Source organism: Megalopta genalis, chromosome 2 (genome assembly GCF_051020955.1).
Source record: "Megalopta genalis isolate 19385.01 chromosome 2, iyMegGena1_principal, whole genome shotgun sequence".
Taxonomy (NCBI): Eukaryota; Metazoa; Arthropoda; class Insecta; order Hymenoptera; family Halictidae; genus Megalopta; species Megalopta genalis.
In genome coordinates, this window is record NC_135014.1 from 3,831,387 (window position 1) to 3,848,314 (window position 16,928).

Consider the following 16,928-nt stretch of genomic DNA (forward strand, 5'->3'; position numbering starts at 1 on the left):
AATGTCCTCGGGTCCCCTTACGCGAGGGTACCTTTTGCCGAGGGAGGCTATGTCGAGTGCTGTTCATGCATATTACTTCGATGGATACTTGATAACATATTAAACGCGTCGTTTATCGGGGCCAAACGTTTATCGTCACGGGTTCCTATCTACCGTGAAGTTCAACGACACGAGTAGTCTTTATGATCGAATAGTTTCGATTTGTTTCTTTCGTTCACAGATCCAGCTTCATATTTGTGGCATGCGAATGCCAAGATCGGGTTTATAAATAATTTCTGAACAAAATTTTTGTATTTTTAAGATGCATACAACAGCGAAACCAGAGCATCGCTAATTCTTGACCGAAAAATTGTCGATCTTTTAACAGCTGTAACAGCGTTAAAAGGTATCATAAAATTATGATTTTTTTTTGTTAAATTAAATCTTGAAATATCTATTTTGCGATGCCATAGTGCAATCTTTACTCTCCTTGACTATAGTCCCCTAAATCTGAGAGCATGTTCGTGATACCGAAAAAGTGCAGAGTTGCTTTGTACTTTGAACGAACGAATTGTGTTTCATACGAGAGCTAACTATCGCTAACACTAAAACTACTGAACACTAAAAGTGGCCAACGAATGTTGCATATTGTTAGTAAGAATGACAAGAATAAATTTATTTAGACACTTCGACATTTCCTTATAATGTAAGCTTGAACGAAGGAATTTATCGAGAATCGTTTCTCAAGCAATAGTCTCAACAATTTGGAAACCTGATGATCTTGTCAACCGGCATAGTAGGTTCACTGTTAAAGAAACGACATGGATCCACGATCCGATATTCAGAGTGTCCCAAAAATGTCTCGCAATCCGGAAATGGGGAGTTCCTGAGGTCATTTGAAGTAACTTTTTCCTTAGCGAAAATGCAATTCGCGGCTTTGTGTGTGTTTACGAGTTATTAAAGAAAAACACTGACCAATTATTAGAGACGAGCTCGGCTGCCGCGAGACGGCCTAGCCAACGAGCACACGAAGCCAAGTTCCGCTCATTGGCTCGGTCTTCACGCGCCAGCTGATCTCGCCTCTCATTGGTCACCGGTTTCCGTTAATAACTCATAAACGAAACCGCGGATTGCATTTTCGCTAAGGAAAAAGTTATTTCAAATTACCCGAGGAACTTCCCACTTCTGAATTGCAAGACATTTTTGTAAACACCCTGTATAGTATCGGTGTTCGTAGGGACAAACGTGTGCTTCAGCACAGACGCGAATCTGATTTTCAACCAGCGGCAAAAGTATAATTCATAAGTGGTAGCACGGCAGGGAATGAAAAACTATCGTAAACGAAAGTTTTCCATCGGCGTTAATTAACGCGGTCCTCGTGAAATTCTCATTAAGGCTGATTAGCAGGTATCTATCGCGGCGTGTTCCATTTTGTGCGGCATCCACGCGGATCTGATTTATTATCGCTAACGCCGAAGTAGTCGGATCAAAGGGCATACGTACATGTATACTAGAAATTGGAGCCGCAAATTGCAAGTTCGTGGCTCTGACAACTAGATACGGGCGGATAGCTAGGCCGTACGTACACAAAGATACATTTACTCACCGGACACCGTCAGATGGACAGTTCTGATTAATGGAGGATGAGCGCTGACTTGACACTCGTAGAGACCGCCATCGCGTTCGGTCGACGAGTTCAAAAGCAGCCTCCAATCGTTCGGTTGTTCGAACTTCAGAGAGAACCTCGCGTCGCTCGCGTACGTGTCCAACCCGTAGGTGAGCAAATGCAGTTCTTCTCCTCGCCTGCGCACCCAGGACACCTGCAAAGATAATGGGTCAGAGGTTGAGCGAACGAGCGTAGTCGATCGATTCGTTTCCTGATCAATTTCCCGCAAATATTTTCCGTTCGTCGAGCTGTTTGCGTTGTTAATCAGACAGCCGTCGCAATTTAGTTGAGAAAAGTGTATGCGTGGCTGTTATAACACGGAATTAAGTTGCAAAGAATGGACTGTTGGATTTTTTCATTTTATTGCCAACGTTTACTTATTTATTTGCCGAACTTTTTAACTGTTTTCGACGAGCATACTCGTCGTGACAGAAAATATCGTGATTTATTCGTGACGTGTATACCCATCATTGTGTTGCGATCGAACTACATATTTTTATTATAAATGCATAAAATTCGCAGTCTAACAATGACAAAAAGTAAATTTTCTCTCAGTAATTTTAATTAATTGCAAATAATACAACAATGTTCTTAAATTCCCTAAATGTTTTGACTGCTTCAGGGTCAATCTAAATATTGTTGTTATAAATGCATAAAATTCGCAGTCTAACAATGACAAAAAGTAAAGTCTTTCTCAGTAATTTTAATTAATTGCAAATAATACAACAATGTTCTTAAATTCCCTAAATGTTTTTACTGCCTTAAGGATCGATCTACATATTATTGTTATAAATCTATAAAATCCGCACTCTAACAATAACAAAAAGTAAATTCTTTTCTGAATAATTTTAATTAGCTGCAAAAATAGTAGAACAATGTTGTTAAATTCTCCAAATGTTTTTAACGAACTAACTTTGCTGCATTAATTAGCGAATAAACGAACTAATGGATTTCTCGATTAATTGCATCCATCGACCGATCGCATCGAACCACAATAAACGAGAAGAACAAAAGGGTCTCGGCAAACAACGAATTTCTCCAGTTCACCGGCAGAAATACAAATCCCCGCCGAGTTCGGGCCGCGGCATTGCGATTCGATGTTTCGAAATCGGAATACATGAATGAGGAAAGAAGAACGCGCGCGACAGATTTTCAATGGGAACTGTCTGAGGACGATACCGCAGATCAACAGAGAGAACACGGAGAGATGTGAGACACGTATCGACGTTTCCTCGCGTGTAGTATCGAACGAAGGAGTATCCCGGGGAGACCCGACAAGGAGGCTTTCGCCGAAGACGAGGTGTGCATCAATCTCGGTCGCGGGGCCAAGTTATAGCAATGTAAATCTAATGTAAATCGGACATCCTGCCCGCGTCGCTGTGCATCGCGTCGTGGAGGTCGTGGACCAGATTCGAATTCGAATACCATCTTCCCGGCGAGCCGCGCTTCTCTTGACACATGCCGCCTGAGATAATCACCTTGTAGATTCCGAGTTCAAAGGAGCCGTTGGACGTCTCTGTCCGACGCACGCAGAAAAACCCTGGAGGAATGAACATCGACGGAGGATATCGGGCCGTCGCACAGCGAGGAGAAATCAGGAAAATGTCGGCAAAAATCCACGTTTGGTTATCGATGTACAGTGACTCTTATTAACCTTTTAGGTACGGTTGAATTCTGCGCGAGGCTATTTCTCTGGACGGCAGAGTCTGATGTGTACTGTACAGAGTCTGATACTGTATATACAGGGGGTGTCTCAAAAATGTCTCGCAATCCAAAAGTGGCGGGTTCCTCGGGCCATTTGAAGCAACTTTTTCCTTTACAAAAATTTCCTCCGAGGCACCGTTATCGAGTTATTAACGAAAAACAGTGACCAATAAGAATCGAGTACGGCTGACGCGAGGCGGTCCAGCCAACCAGCGCGCGAAGCCCAGTTCCGCTCATTGGCTCGATCGCCACGCGCCAGCCGAGCTCGCCCCTCATTGGTCACTGTCTTTCGTTAATAACTCGTTAACGGTGCCTCGGAGAACATTTTTGTAAAGGAAAAAGTTGCTTCAAATGGCCTGAGGAACCCACCACTTTCGGATTGCGAGACAATTTAAATCTTCATCTTTCAGATGGTCAGAAATGTTAGACAATTGTTAGACAAATGCTGGACAATTTAACTAAGGCAGACACGGACCCAGAGTGTAAAACATTGATAGGACGATCTATTTTCTGACGTTAATCAAAATTTTTCCATGTTCCATTAAGGTTTATGGAAGAACTAAAGTAACCAGAAATTTAAAATATATAAAATGATAACTACATTTTATTAATTTATTAAGCGATAGTATTAAAATAACAGTAAGCAACAGTAAAAAATATAATTCACTTCCCTCAAATCTTTCGATTAATCAATTGTACCGTCTTAATAAAAAAAAAACCACAAAATATGAAGAAAATTAGTAAATGAAATTATACATGACCCTAAGCATACTAGGTTACGTTTTTTAAAAAATAACTCTGTCATTCGAGTGTCAAACAGTTGCTCGCGATGCGTAAAATCCGCAGTCTACTAAAAACCATGCAATTAATGTGACGTAAAACTATTAATTACAGTAGGGAAACTTGTATAGGAAGGTAATTTAATTCGACGTTTGTTTCGACGTGCAGCTGTTACAGCTTGAAGATATTTTGTTCCTCTTCACCTGCTCGGTTTCATTAAATTTAGCAAACGTTTTCCAAGGATTGATGAGTAGAGTATCGCCGGCACGTCGCGCGGTGGGCGTGTATGTACCACAAACAGAGGGTCCCGTAGAAAGGAAAGCTTACTTCGCTGTTTCTCGTGCATTGTTCCTGGATTCCCAGCATCAAGTTCTGTCGTAAAGTTGCTAAAAGAAACGAGCAGATGTAGCCTCAACGCGTACAGCTTTCAGTTGGCTAGTAGCCTCGGTTTCCTAGGTCAACAGCTGTAAAACAATTAGCACGTTCGCCGCCAGAGTTACATACTACGCGGGAACAATGGCTTTGAATCTCGCACAAGGAAAGGCAAATTAACTTTGCGCGCGTTTTTCTTTAAAGTATTAACACATACAGGAACATTCGCTTCTCTTCCTCGCATTTCGAAGTTATTCGCTTTTTCTGCTCGGACGTGCGTGCAGTACTTTCCCTGTTCTTAATTGTACATTGATAGACAAAATGATAAGGTATCTATATATGATACCTTAATAATAATAATGGTAACACTAATTACAATCGAACGGTATCTTTTCATTTTAAAAAAATTTCCAATCAATAAGTTGAGAACTATTGAGATTTGTTCGAGAGAAGTTTTGCTAATTAACGGTATAACAAACATGTTTATTTTGAAAGTGGCGTAAGTCGCTGTACTCGGGAAATTCATTGCGGGGCTTAGTGTAAAGGAAATAGAAACATGTGATAAGTGTGTGCGAAGTATTGTTTTGAATTATTTTCAGTACTTTTAAAAAAGTTGTGATCACTGGACTTATTTTTATAAGTGCGAAAGAATAGTGCAGTTTTGTAAATTATATTATAGCGATGTGGCGGCTACCTCCAGACCCGCCAGCAGATGGCTATAAAATGTTTTATAAACTAACTTTAGATGAAAAAGATGAATTTCTAACTTTGGATTTGTCACCAAAAAGAGGAAGACCACGACTGCATCGATTGTTTCGTAAGAACCTTCCGGTCCTTGAATCCGTGTTTCCCAACGCGGGAACCAAATTCCGTTTAACAATTCGCACTCATGTTAATTGATAGAACGGTGAAAATGGCGGCCTGCAGCGCGAGCACCGGATATAAACGGTTGCATAGTCGTTGAAACGAACTTTCCTAAGACGCAATTATTCACTGCTTAGTCCTTTATAATAATGATAAACGACTATACCACGGTAGCGTTCGGCGAGTCGTCTACTTTGTACCGCGTGCCACGAAATAGCCGGCGTTCCTGTAATCCCGGCATGCCTAACGATTCTTTAACTCTTCGGTATCAAACTTCTTGAACAACGACTACAGGGAGCCCACTGTATTAAATTGTACTGTCGGAATTTCCGACGAGACGTTTCGGCCGAGCGGGATATACCGGCGCGAACTATTGAATCGTCGCAGCTGGGTCGAGCAGGACCGTAATAGATTAATCCTTGAACGACTTATAATAGACAACGGGTATGACGATATGGTATAATGGAATTCTAACGGCAGCCCGGTATTTTTCAATTTAATCCGTGCCGGGATCCATCGGTCTTTCGCCCAGCCTGGAAACATCGTCTCTGTACCGGCCGAATCGTACGACGTTGAGCTCGAAATAAACATGTACAGTAAATTCTCTCCAATTGAGCCGTTTATTTTGAAAGTGGCATAAGTCTCGCTTTGTTTTTAAGTCGAGATATTTAAGGGTTTGCGTTTTAACACGTTTAAAAATATGGATGCTAACTTTCGACAAGATTTACTTGTATTTGTTATCTCAGGATACTGATATTTTTCTCAGTATAAACAATTTCGTATAAACGTTAAAAAATCACCACTTTTCATTACGGTAAAGTGACTTGAGCCACTTTCAAAATAAATAGTTTAGAAAAATCACTAACGTATATTAATTTTGTCCGACGTATTTTACCGAAGCGATGTTTTGAAAGGACAGTGATTTACTAAAATTGTTGAATAAATTACATATATAATAATAATTTATGCCATGAACATATTTAATATAAAGGTTTGATTTAAGTATTTTTTATTTTAATATTCATAAAATACAAAAATAATTAGTACATTTTGAAACATAAGTAGAAGTAATTTATATGAAAATACATCGGTTCAATTTAATTTTCGTCATCAATAGGAGTGATTAAGACCTCGGAAATCGTGTTTTGTTTCAAATTTTTCAAATAACTGTGGTATATCGGGGGTATATAATTAAGCAAGACCATCGTGTCTTTGTATTTTGCTGAAGAAACAGGACGAGATCCAGCGTATAACGGATCCATTTCTATTTGTGAATAACGCCTAGGTCTTCCTCTTTTTGCTGACAAATCCAAAGTTAGAAATTCATCTTTTTCATCTAAAGTTAGTTTATAAAATATTTTATAGCCATCTGCTGGCGGGTCTGGAGGTAGCCGCCACATCGCTATAATATAATTTACAAAACTGCGCTATTCTTTCGCACTTATAAAAATAAGTCCAGTGATCACAACTTTTTTAAAAATACTAAAAATAATTGAAAACAATACTTCGCACACACTTATCGCACGTTTCTATTTCTTTTACACTAAGCCCCGCAATTAATTTCCCGAGTACAGCGACTTACGCCACTTTCAAAATAAACATGTTTGTTATACCGTTCATTAGCAAAACTTCTCTCGAACAAATCTCAATAGTTCTCAACTTATTGATTGCAAAGTTTTTAAAAATGAAAAGATACCGTTCAATTGTAATTAATGTTACCATTAACTCGATTTTTTTGAAAAAGTGATGAATAAACGGCTCAATTGTCCCTCAACTTGCAAACATAAATAGACGATTTGGGGAGAGGGGATACGATTATTCGAGGGTCTTTATAGTTGTTGGCAATCGTCGATTATAAAAACGAGCCGCAAGGGCCGAACAATCATATCTCCTCTCCCGATATTGTCCATTTTGGTTTATAAGATAAGGGACAATTGGAGAAAATTTACTGTTCCTTCTTTTATGAGCAAAATTCAGCGAATTTCGTGCATCTATGGGAAAATTAGGTAGTTGTAACTGAAAATAATAAAAAGATTAACAGAATCGAGTAATGCAAATGTATTATTTTTAATCGATTAATACACCGTGTATAATAAACTTCAGTCTCAGATTATGAAAAGGTTTTTTAACTTTTTCGAACTCCAATACGAAGTATAATCGGGTTTCTCCAAAACTATAATAGTTAGGAAGCTCTCACTGGTTTTATTACCGAATAATCTCATTTTGGCGATTTGCATTGACAGTAGCACAACTCATGCAATTGCTTCGCATGCATTATAAAAGTTTACGATAGTACGTGTCTAATTTTATCGTATGAAGCGACATGTTTATAATTCCATCAGTTTTACGTCAGCACGAAATTATGTTATTACCGATTAACCCCTTTCAGTATTTTCAAAAATGTAAATTTGCGAAAGATATAATAACTACATTTTCTAATTTGTGTCAATATCGATGCAGAGCTGCGGTTTTTTTGTCACTCATGATACATTGAAGCTTTCTCCGTAGCTTCTTGGTGTGGTATAAAATTCTTGATCTTCGTAACATAGTTTTAACATATTTCTTATTTCCTGGTTTTGAATCTCTACTTCGAAATTTTTGGAAAAATTGATATCTGCGCTGCCGCACGAGAAAGTACGTGGACGATTGTAATCCCTTGCCAATCTATAATGTAAACAAAAAATCATTGAACTGTCAACAGTGTTATATTTATCAATTTATTCAAATCCTACAAACGTCCAGAGTAATAAAAAATTCAGCACAGTCAGCACTGGAACGTAAATACTGGCGTCAGCCGGATGAAAAGAAATATAATATTTTATAATAACAAATAGAAGATAAAACGTAAATAAACTTTTTCAATTACTATTTTCCAATATCTCTTATTTGAAATGTGTGCAGCTCTACAGTCGAGTCGGCTATACGCGGCCAAAAAATATCCAGGGCAGATGACCCCGGTTTTCGCAGTTTTTAGCATGTTTGTTCCTATCGTTTTTAACAGTATTGTTTTTAGTTAGTTCACGCTCGCAGTGCGCGATTTTTCACGTGTAAAATAACTTCTGTCATATACATGAATGTTATTATCAGACTGCGAATTTCATGCATTCGGCAGGAAAATCGGTGGACCGATGGGAAACAGCAGAAACATTTCAGGAATATTATACTTTCAACTGATATTCAAATAATCAAAAGAAAAAGCAATTATCTGCTTGATTGAAATTTCGAATAATCGATGCAGGAACTTTTTTATTTTCGATTATAATCCATAGCGCAGTCACATACTAGAACATATTAGACATCGATTCGTTTAAATATTATTTGTTCATTGTTACATTGACGTTATATTTAAAGATTCTAAAACTACGATGGCTCTTTTATAGAAAATGATTGAATGAATTTCTTAATCCATGTATACATCGAAATAAAAATGGCGAAAGTTCTAGGATAAAGATAGTCTTTTCATCGTTAGAAAACAACACGCGATAGTTAAATTTTTGAGGCTCGGCACATTCATGTCACTAAACATCTGACATTTTTTTTACACAATATTCTAATCGTACAAACTTCTTCGAATCTTGCAATACATTCGTTTAAATACAAAAAGAATAGCGAATTTTCGAAAACTCTTTTCATTTCAATAATTTTAGTAGATTAAAGTTGTTAGATACTTTTAAATTCTCTTAGTATTTGTACTATTTTAGATCATAACGAAATAGTTTGATCATAAACGAATAAAATCTGAAGTTTAATTGAAACAAGAATGATGCAAAGTCTAAATAGATACAGATTTTCCATCGTTATAAAAGAACACAGGATAATTAATTTTTTAAGCTCGGTACGTTTAATGTTATTAACACTAGATTTACGGAGTACAAAAAACAGCTGTTTTATATCAAAGTAGCATAGAATATAATAATATATAATAATATTATAAATAAATAAATAAATAATAATAATATAATATATATAATAATATATAATATAATATAAATAGTAGCATTTTGTATTTAAGTAGCAACAAGACATTTATTCTGATTTTTAACAAGTGTTATTGTAACATTTGCAGTAAGTAACTTATAAATTGAATAGATAGCTTATAAATGTATCTTTACGACATGAATGATCGTAAATTAAATTAATCGCCATTTTGACGGGTTTCGTAAATCTAGTGTTAGTAGTCGGCGAATTTTATGCATTTATGACAAAAGTAAGTAGGTGGAATGCAAAGCAATAAATGCAGAGGAGAAATTTCACAATGCTGTTACAATGTATTCGACTTATCAAAAATATTGAGAACAAAAATAAACTTTCATTTGACTCTTGTTCGTTGCTATCGTGGTAGAGAATTCTCATTTTGCATATAAATCCACAGTCCAGTTATTAAATGTCCGGCACTTTTTAAACAGTATTCTAATCATGCAGACTACCAACATTATAATAAATTCGTACGGATACCAAATACTGGGTTGGCAACTAAGTAATTGCCGATTCGTTCAATGAAATAAAAAATTTCTTTTTACTTGGAACGAAGTTTGATCCGTAATGTATTTTCCATTTTGTTCGATGACCTTTTGCCATCTCTCCGACAACTTGAAAATTCCACGCTCGTAGAAAGTCTGATCCTTTTCGGCCAAAAACTGAGTTAAGTGAGATTTTACAGCATCATCGTCGTTCAAAGTTTTACCACGAAGGGAGTTGTCCAGGGATCGAAATAAGTGGTAATCCGATGGCGCGAGATCAGGGCTATATGGTGGGTGTAACATCGATTCCCAACCAATATCCATCAATTTTTGCCGAGCGGACAAAGACGCGTGCGGCCTAGCATTGTCCTGCTGGAAAATGACACCTTTACGATCGACCAATTCTGGTCGCTTTTCCTTGACCGCTGCATTCAATTTGTCCAGTTGCTAACATTCACGGATAATAAAAAATAACATAATAATAATAATAATAATTTTATAATATAACATTTACGGATATCATAAAAATGGGAGTGAGAAACATCTATAACTGAAATCGGCAATTACTTAGTTGCCAACCCAATAATAGTGATGTATCAGTCGCACAATGTTTTTTTAATGTCCAGCACAAACGAGTGCAGTTACTTTCAAATCTGCCAATTTATTCTACGAGAACACAATGATCGAACTCAATTGTTTCGTCGCAGCAGTCACGTCTCTTTCGCCAGGAGAATTCCGTCTTAATCGTTGATCTAGGTTTAACGTTATCTGTGCCTTCGTTATCGGCCCCCGTCCCGAGTGCTACCAGTCACCGTTTAATTACAAGAAAGTGAGTTTCCATTATGCGAACCTTTCGCGATTTTACGAGCGACCCGTAACGAAAAGCGGAGCGTCGGGTAGACAATTCGTTGCCTTCGTATTCGCTCGGCGTCGAACTTCTTCCTTAATCGATGACGTTTTATGATCATCGCACAAAGAGAGCAGCTCCTGTAATCAAGGGTACACCGGCTGCATACAGAGCGTCCTTGCTCGTTAAATTCCCGTGTTTCCAAATGAGGTCGGCAGTAAATACGGAGGGAAATCAATTTTTCTTTCTTTCCTTTTTTTTTTGTTTTTTTTTCCATTCCGTGATTCGTTACCGTCGGCGGTTTTGCATATTCCGGTCAAAGTCGCGCGAAAAAAATTCGATAGTGCACCAAATCCTCCGTCAGTGTACAAATTACTGTAATTGCGTACCGTTTTACTTTTTTCAAATATATAATATTATCCAGCATCGTAAACTTCGACAAACAAGATTTGCGGTTTGACAGTTTCTTTTAAATATTTGTTTTTTGGTTACAATTTATGACAGATTAATTGGTCAGCTGAAGAAGATTTTAATTTCGTACTCTTCTTTACCAATATGTCAAGGTTGGCGAGGCTTTTGAAAAGGATAAATTGTTTTTATTGGAGTATAGGAACAGTTTCAATATTATTAGAAGAGAGAGAATAAATAGTTTAAATATTATTTGAAGTATTCAAAGATATTATTTGGAGCATCCAAAAATACTATTTGAAATATTCAAGAATACTATTTGAAGTATTTGCACCTTTGCCAAAGCTATTTGAAGTATTTCAAAGTACTATTTGAAGTATTAAAAAATACTAATTGAAGTATTAATTCATAAATACTATTCTAATGCATACACAGTAATTAATTATTTAAAAGTTTTCTTGAAAATGAAACAAGGAAATAAAATAAATCTTATCTAGAACGGGTAGATTAAGTTGAAGAAGAGGATGCGTTAGGTTAGGTGAGTTTAAGTAAACATTGGGAAGAATTGTAGCCCTTGAGGAATCAATTGAATGACCACTTGGTCTCAAATCTTCTAATTTACGATTATCGATTTGTGTGGAATTATTAAAGAATGTTTCTTGGAACAAATACTCCAAAAGTCGCTAAATATCATTGATACTTCTATAAAATAATAGAAAATAATTGCTGTTTATTGCACCACAAGCCTAATATTAAGCAAGAGAGTTCCAATTATTATACGTTATTTTATAGAAAAAAACAACGATATAGAGAAACAAGAAGTGTTATTGTTCACAAACACGCGTATAGTTTACCGAACAAATTTAATGCTACGATAACTTAAACTTCAGTTCATTTATAGCAATTATACATATAATTTATTTCACTTATCTTTTTAACATTACATTTTAATAAATAAATCAAAATTCTCGAAAATCTCACTTACGTCGCCATGATTTCAATCCTAAATTCTAATAATAAATAATCCTAAATTCAATGTAAATGCCGGGTGAATGTACGCGAAGAGCTAAATGTGAAAAAGAACGTGTTACCTGTGTAATGTATCTGGTTATGGGGTGTAAGAGAATAGATCTAAACAAACGATCCTTCGCGATGCACGTTATGCGCCCAATAAGGCAGTAAAATCTGGCATTATGCACATGCACCGTACGAGAGCGTGTTCGATGAGCATCGCGAGCTCGCAAATTACGGTCTCTTTGTATATAATGCGCGTCTCGGGCACGGAGTTGATCAATCAAAATTAATCAAACCGAGAACACCGCGGCTACGTTGTAGCTTCTTATTCAGGTGCGCCGATTGCATCTATTTTCGGAGAAAATTGCATGCTCTCCGTGATTATACCGTTGGTTACGTTCGAGCACAACTTCGTCCCCGGCGGTCCCATCGGAAAAAGCACGTGTACATATTGGGGTTTGGAGCACGCCGGTGCTCGATTCCATATCGAATCTAATTTAATACACGAGAATGAAAGTCTACTTTCCTAATGTTTCAATCGTTACAGCGCAAGAGAAGCTTTCGTGGAATCGTTTGTCCGCGGAACGTCGAACGTTTGAAACGTACATTTGGCAACGATACTATTGGACATCGTGCAATCTTGAATCTCAACAGTTATATTTTGGATAAATGTACAACCAGCGACAAAAAACGCCTTGACATTATGTCAAAGTACACGGAATTCCATAATACCTTGTATTGTTGCATTATTGTACGTACAAAAGAATAGCTTAATTTTTCGATATGGTTGAATGGTTTCGATATGGTTTCGAATTGTTGATTCAAACAATGCGAATTTTTATGTCACAAAAATATTGGGGCACTTGTGACAGTATAAGCATGCATCTTTTAACCTTTTAGGTACGGCTGAATTCTGCGCGAGGCTATTTCTCTGGACGGCAGAGTCTGATGTGTACTGTACAGACTCTGATACTGTATATACAGGGTGTCCAAAAAATGTCTCGCAATCCGAAAGTGGCGGGTTCCTCGGGCCATTTGAAGCAACTTTTTCCTTTACAAAAATTTTCTCCGAGGTACCGTTAACGAGTTATTAACAAAAAACAGTGACCAATGAGAGACGAGCTCGGCTGGCGCGAGGCGATCGAGCCAATGAGTGGAACTGGGCTTCGCGCGCTGGTTGGCTGGGCCATCTCGCGTCAGCCGTACTCGATTCTTATTGGTCACTGTTTTTCGTTAATAACTCGTTAACGGTGCCTCGGAGAACATTTTTGTAAAGGAAGAAGTTGCTTCAAATGATCCGAGGAACCCGCCATTTCCGGATTGCGAGACATTTTTGGGACACCCTGTAGACTGTTGTAAATCGATGTGAAGACAAAAGAAGCGTGAAATAATGCGTATGAAGACGATTATTTGATTCAAACGATGATCGAGTGAGCTACTAGAGAAAGCCACTATAGTGACGCGTCGTCCAGAGAGATGACATCCGCGAAAGCAACTATAGTGACGCGTCGTCCAGAGAGATGACATCCGCGAAAGCAACTATAGTGACGCGTCGTCCAGAGAGATGACATCCGCGAAAGCCACTATAGCGGCGCGTCGGGCCTAAAAGGTTAAACGAAATGAAACTGAACCGTGGAATATTTAACGGAGAAATCGCGATGACATGCTAACGAGTAATTAATTAATAATATTGTTATTACCTCTCGGCGGTAATTAACAAAATCATTTCGAGTTTATCAATTACTTCATAACGGTAACCAGGCACTGTTGGACGAACACGAAATTATTTCAACGAAATAACAGGGAAACGAATTTAATGAAGGTACAGTGAATTCGTGTAATATTATACTTATTCTCGTTTTGGACGTAGCGGACAATTGCGTAAGCTTGTAATCAGTTTTACATTGATAAATGGAACAAGCTAGGGAAATCTGCAAGAAGAGATTTTTGTTTGGAAAGTTTCCTTCGTTCTTCAGGTAGGAAAATGTGTAAAGTCAGCGCAAATTGGATACTTTCCAATTAGGATATTTCACAAACTATATTAATAATTAATTTGCAATCAATTCAATACATTCCGACAATAAACTACAAATATTTAACTATTGGAAAATAACGTCGTTCGACGCTTGTGACATACATTGCAATTGCCAGAATCAATAAAATTCATTTACGTTCAATTATCTTCTTCTCTCATTTAATGCTACATTCTCTCTAAACGTTCTTTCATTCGCCAGTTAACATTTGTACCAAGTATATAATAAAATAATAAAATAATCATATTTCCTCTCTTAAACGTTTTAATAAGTCGAAAATATTACATCGGTGATCTTACATTCTTTTAGTACAATTAATTTCTTTTTTTAAATTATACTTATTCATTTTTGTTATAAATGCATCGAGTCCGCGATAATTATAATTGAAGGTGAAAGTGTTTCAACAACACACGACATTTTACTAACTATAGTAAACGAACTCGTATATCTCGTATATCACGATAAAAGATCATTTTTCATCGCAGATACATTAAAAGATAACGAGAAAGAATGACCAAAACATTGTTGCAGATACGTGCGTTATATTTTTACTATTTTCACCCGTGATTCGAACGAACCGACAAGACCGTTGTCTACAAAACCGTAGGATGCAAGCTATTGTTAGAGAAGCAAAAAAAGAACAGTAATCACTGGATACGAGGTCAGCAGAGTACGATGATCGAAGATTTCTTCGAAACAAACGAAATCGTTGTCTTACCTCGACGTAACTTGTAGCATTTAATCTATAAAAATACATACTCTACTTCCAATTTTCTATCTGCATTGGAAAATCAAGGTCACAGGTTAAACTTTACGAAAATTGCAGTTTTTATCATCTTTAATCGTTTGTAACCAACCAATTGTATTATAATTGTATTATAACCCACCAATTCTAATCGATCTCCGTGTAAATTGCATCAATTTACTATGGTGTTATTGTTTTATGTTATCATGAATACGCTTCTTGCAGTTTTATATCATTAGTTATGTAAACTTTTTAATTCTTTATTAATTTTCTAGATTATAGCTACGTTAATTAGCACTTCTTCGTCGTGAATAATTTTCCTAATAGAACGAGACAATTTTTGGTTCTCGTATATTTATTTTCATTTCTAAACGAAGCTTTGCCCTGGTTTCACAAACTCAATAAATAATAATAAATAATCTGAATCTTCATATAATGATACTTAAAATAATATTCAATTTTTCCGTAATCGATTTTCGAACTCACAAGTAACCATAAATATCATTGCTAATAAATTATAGTTTGCTTGGTAATCCGAAACGAACGAAATACTTTTCCTCTGTATTGTAAACGTACAAAATGACAATATATTTCATTTGCAAATATCACGACTTCTTACGTTATCTCGTTCTATGTTACGTTAATCATTTCGACAATTTATTTTCCGGTTAAGAACTATAAGAAGTATTCTGTTGATTGCATTATGTTATTAAAATAAAAAAATTTTATTTCATGTTCTAGATTATGAAAATAAAATATTTTATTTTCATGCCTTAGTTTTAGAGATTTTCAAAATAAACTATTATATTTGACGTTTATTATCTATTTTATTATATATTTATTTATGTATTATATATATATATATATATATATATATATTTTATATATATATTTATTTATTTATTATCTATTTCTTATTTGAAATGTCATTTTATTTTAATTGTGAAGAATCTATTATTTTGGATAATATTTCAAATACGCTGCTCAAAAAAATGATATCATAGATGATAACTTTTTAAGGGTTACTTCAAAATACTGTAATTTTGCGAAGAAAAATCATGGCCACGTTTATCTCTATTTTTTTTAAATTAAAGGGGAAAGATCATCAATTCAGTTCGTTCGACTGAAAACAGCATCCCCGAAAAAAATTGTACAAAGTCCGCGTATTTCGTTAAACTTGATAGTTTTCAATATGACTAAATTGAACAATTTTTGATACGACGAACATGACCTTACATTTAAAGGATCACAATGGCGAGTGTGCATCAAACTAAAAATCTAGAAACACTATCTTAAAGTAGAGGCTCCGAGCTTCAATTTCAAAGAAAAGTCATCATTCTACGATGTTTTTTCGCAAAGTTGGTCGGTCAAAGCTGGTCGATATTTATCCAAAATTATTATTATTATTATTATCTATGCTATAATTTTGTTCAGCAGCATATTTCCTCTAGAAATATTACCCAGTTCAGATCCACACCCTGGAGGGTACGTAGGTTACAAAACAGCCTCGACCGACGAACAATATTCGAAGATCGCTGTAGAGCATCGAGAAAAATTTGGATTCCTCCGAAACCCCTCGAAACAGGTATTCGTTGACATTGGACGCGAATGATAGTCGAAGAAAGAAGCTCCGGGCGTGGGAAAAAGTTGATGGAGGGATCGCACGTAGAGCTGCAACCCCCGATAACAAGGCGTAATAATGTTTGCCTGTCGCTGCAGTATCCGAGATAAATCGTCGTTCGTCGAATCAGCAGTTTAAAATGCGAGATCGACGGAACGCCGAGCGTACTCCAGCGGCCGACAGGCCGGGCCACGATCTGCTAAGGAGGATATAGATCCGATAAAACGCGATACACCGAGAAAATTGGAGCGAATCGATCGCATCGATTCCCGCCCGGTTATAACCGAGACATGGCCTCTTTCTGGAAATGAGTGGTAGGACTCTCGCGTCTATTCAACGCGTTCCTACCAAAAAACAAAAAAAAAGAAGAGAGAGAGAGAGAAGAGGAAGATGAGAATTATTGACTTCGACGCGATGCGATGGCCATCCAACGGC

The 16,928-nt window shown here is 36.7% G+C and overlaps 1 protein-coding gene across 1 annotated transcript in view; it reads right to left on the reverse strand.

Moving 5' to 3' along the window:
• LOC117228025 (opioid-binding protein/cell adhesion molecule) overlaps positions 1-16,928 on the reverse strand; it is a 722,263-nt gene that overhangs the window by 427,235 nt on the left and 278,100 nt on the right. Inside the window, exon 7 of the mRNA XM_076528700.1 lies at positions 1,586-1,799. Coding sequence (XP_076384815.1) covers positions 1,586-1,799 — 214 coding nt within the window. The remainder of the gene's footprint in view (positions 1-1,585; positions 1,800-16,928) is intronic.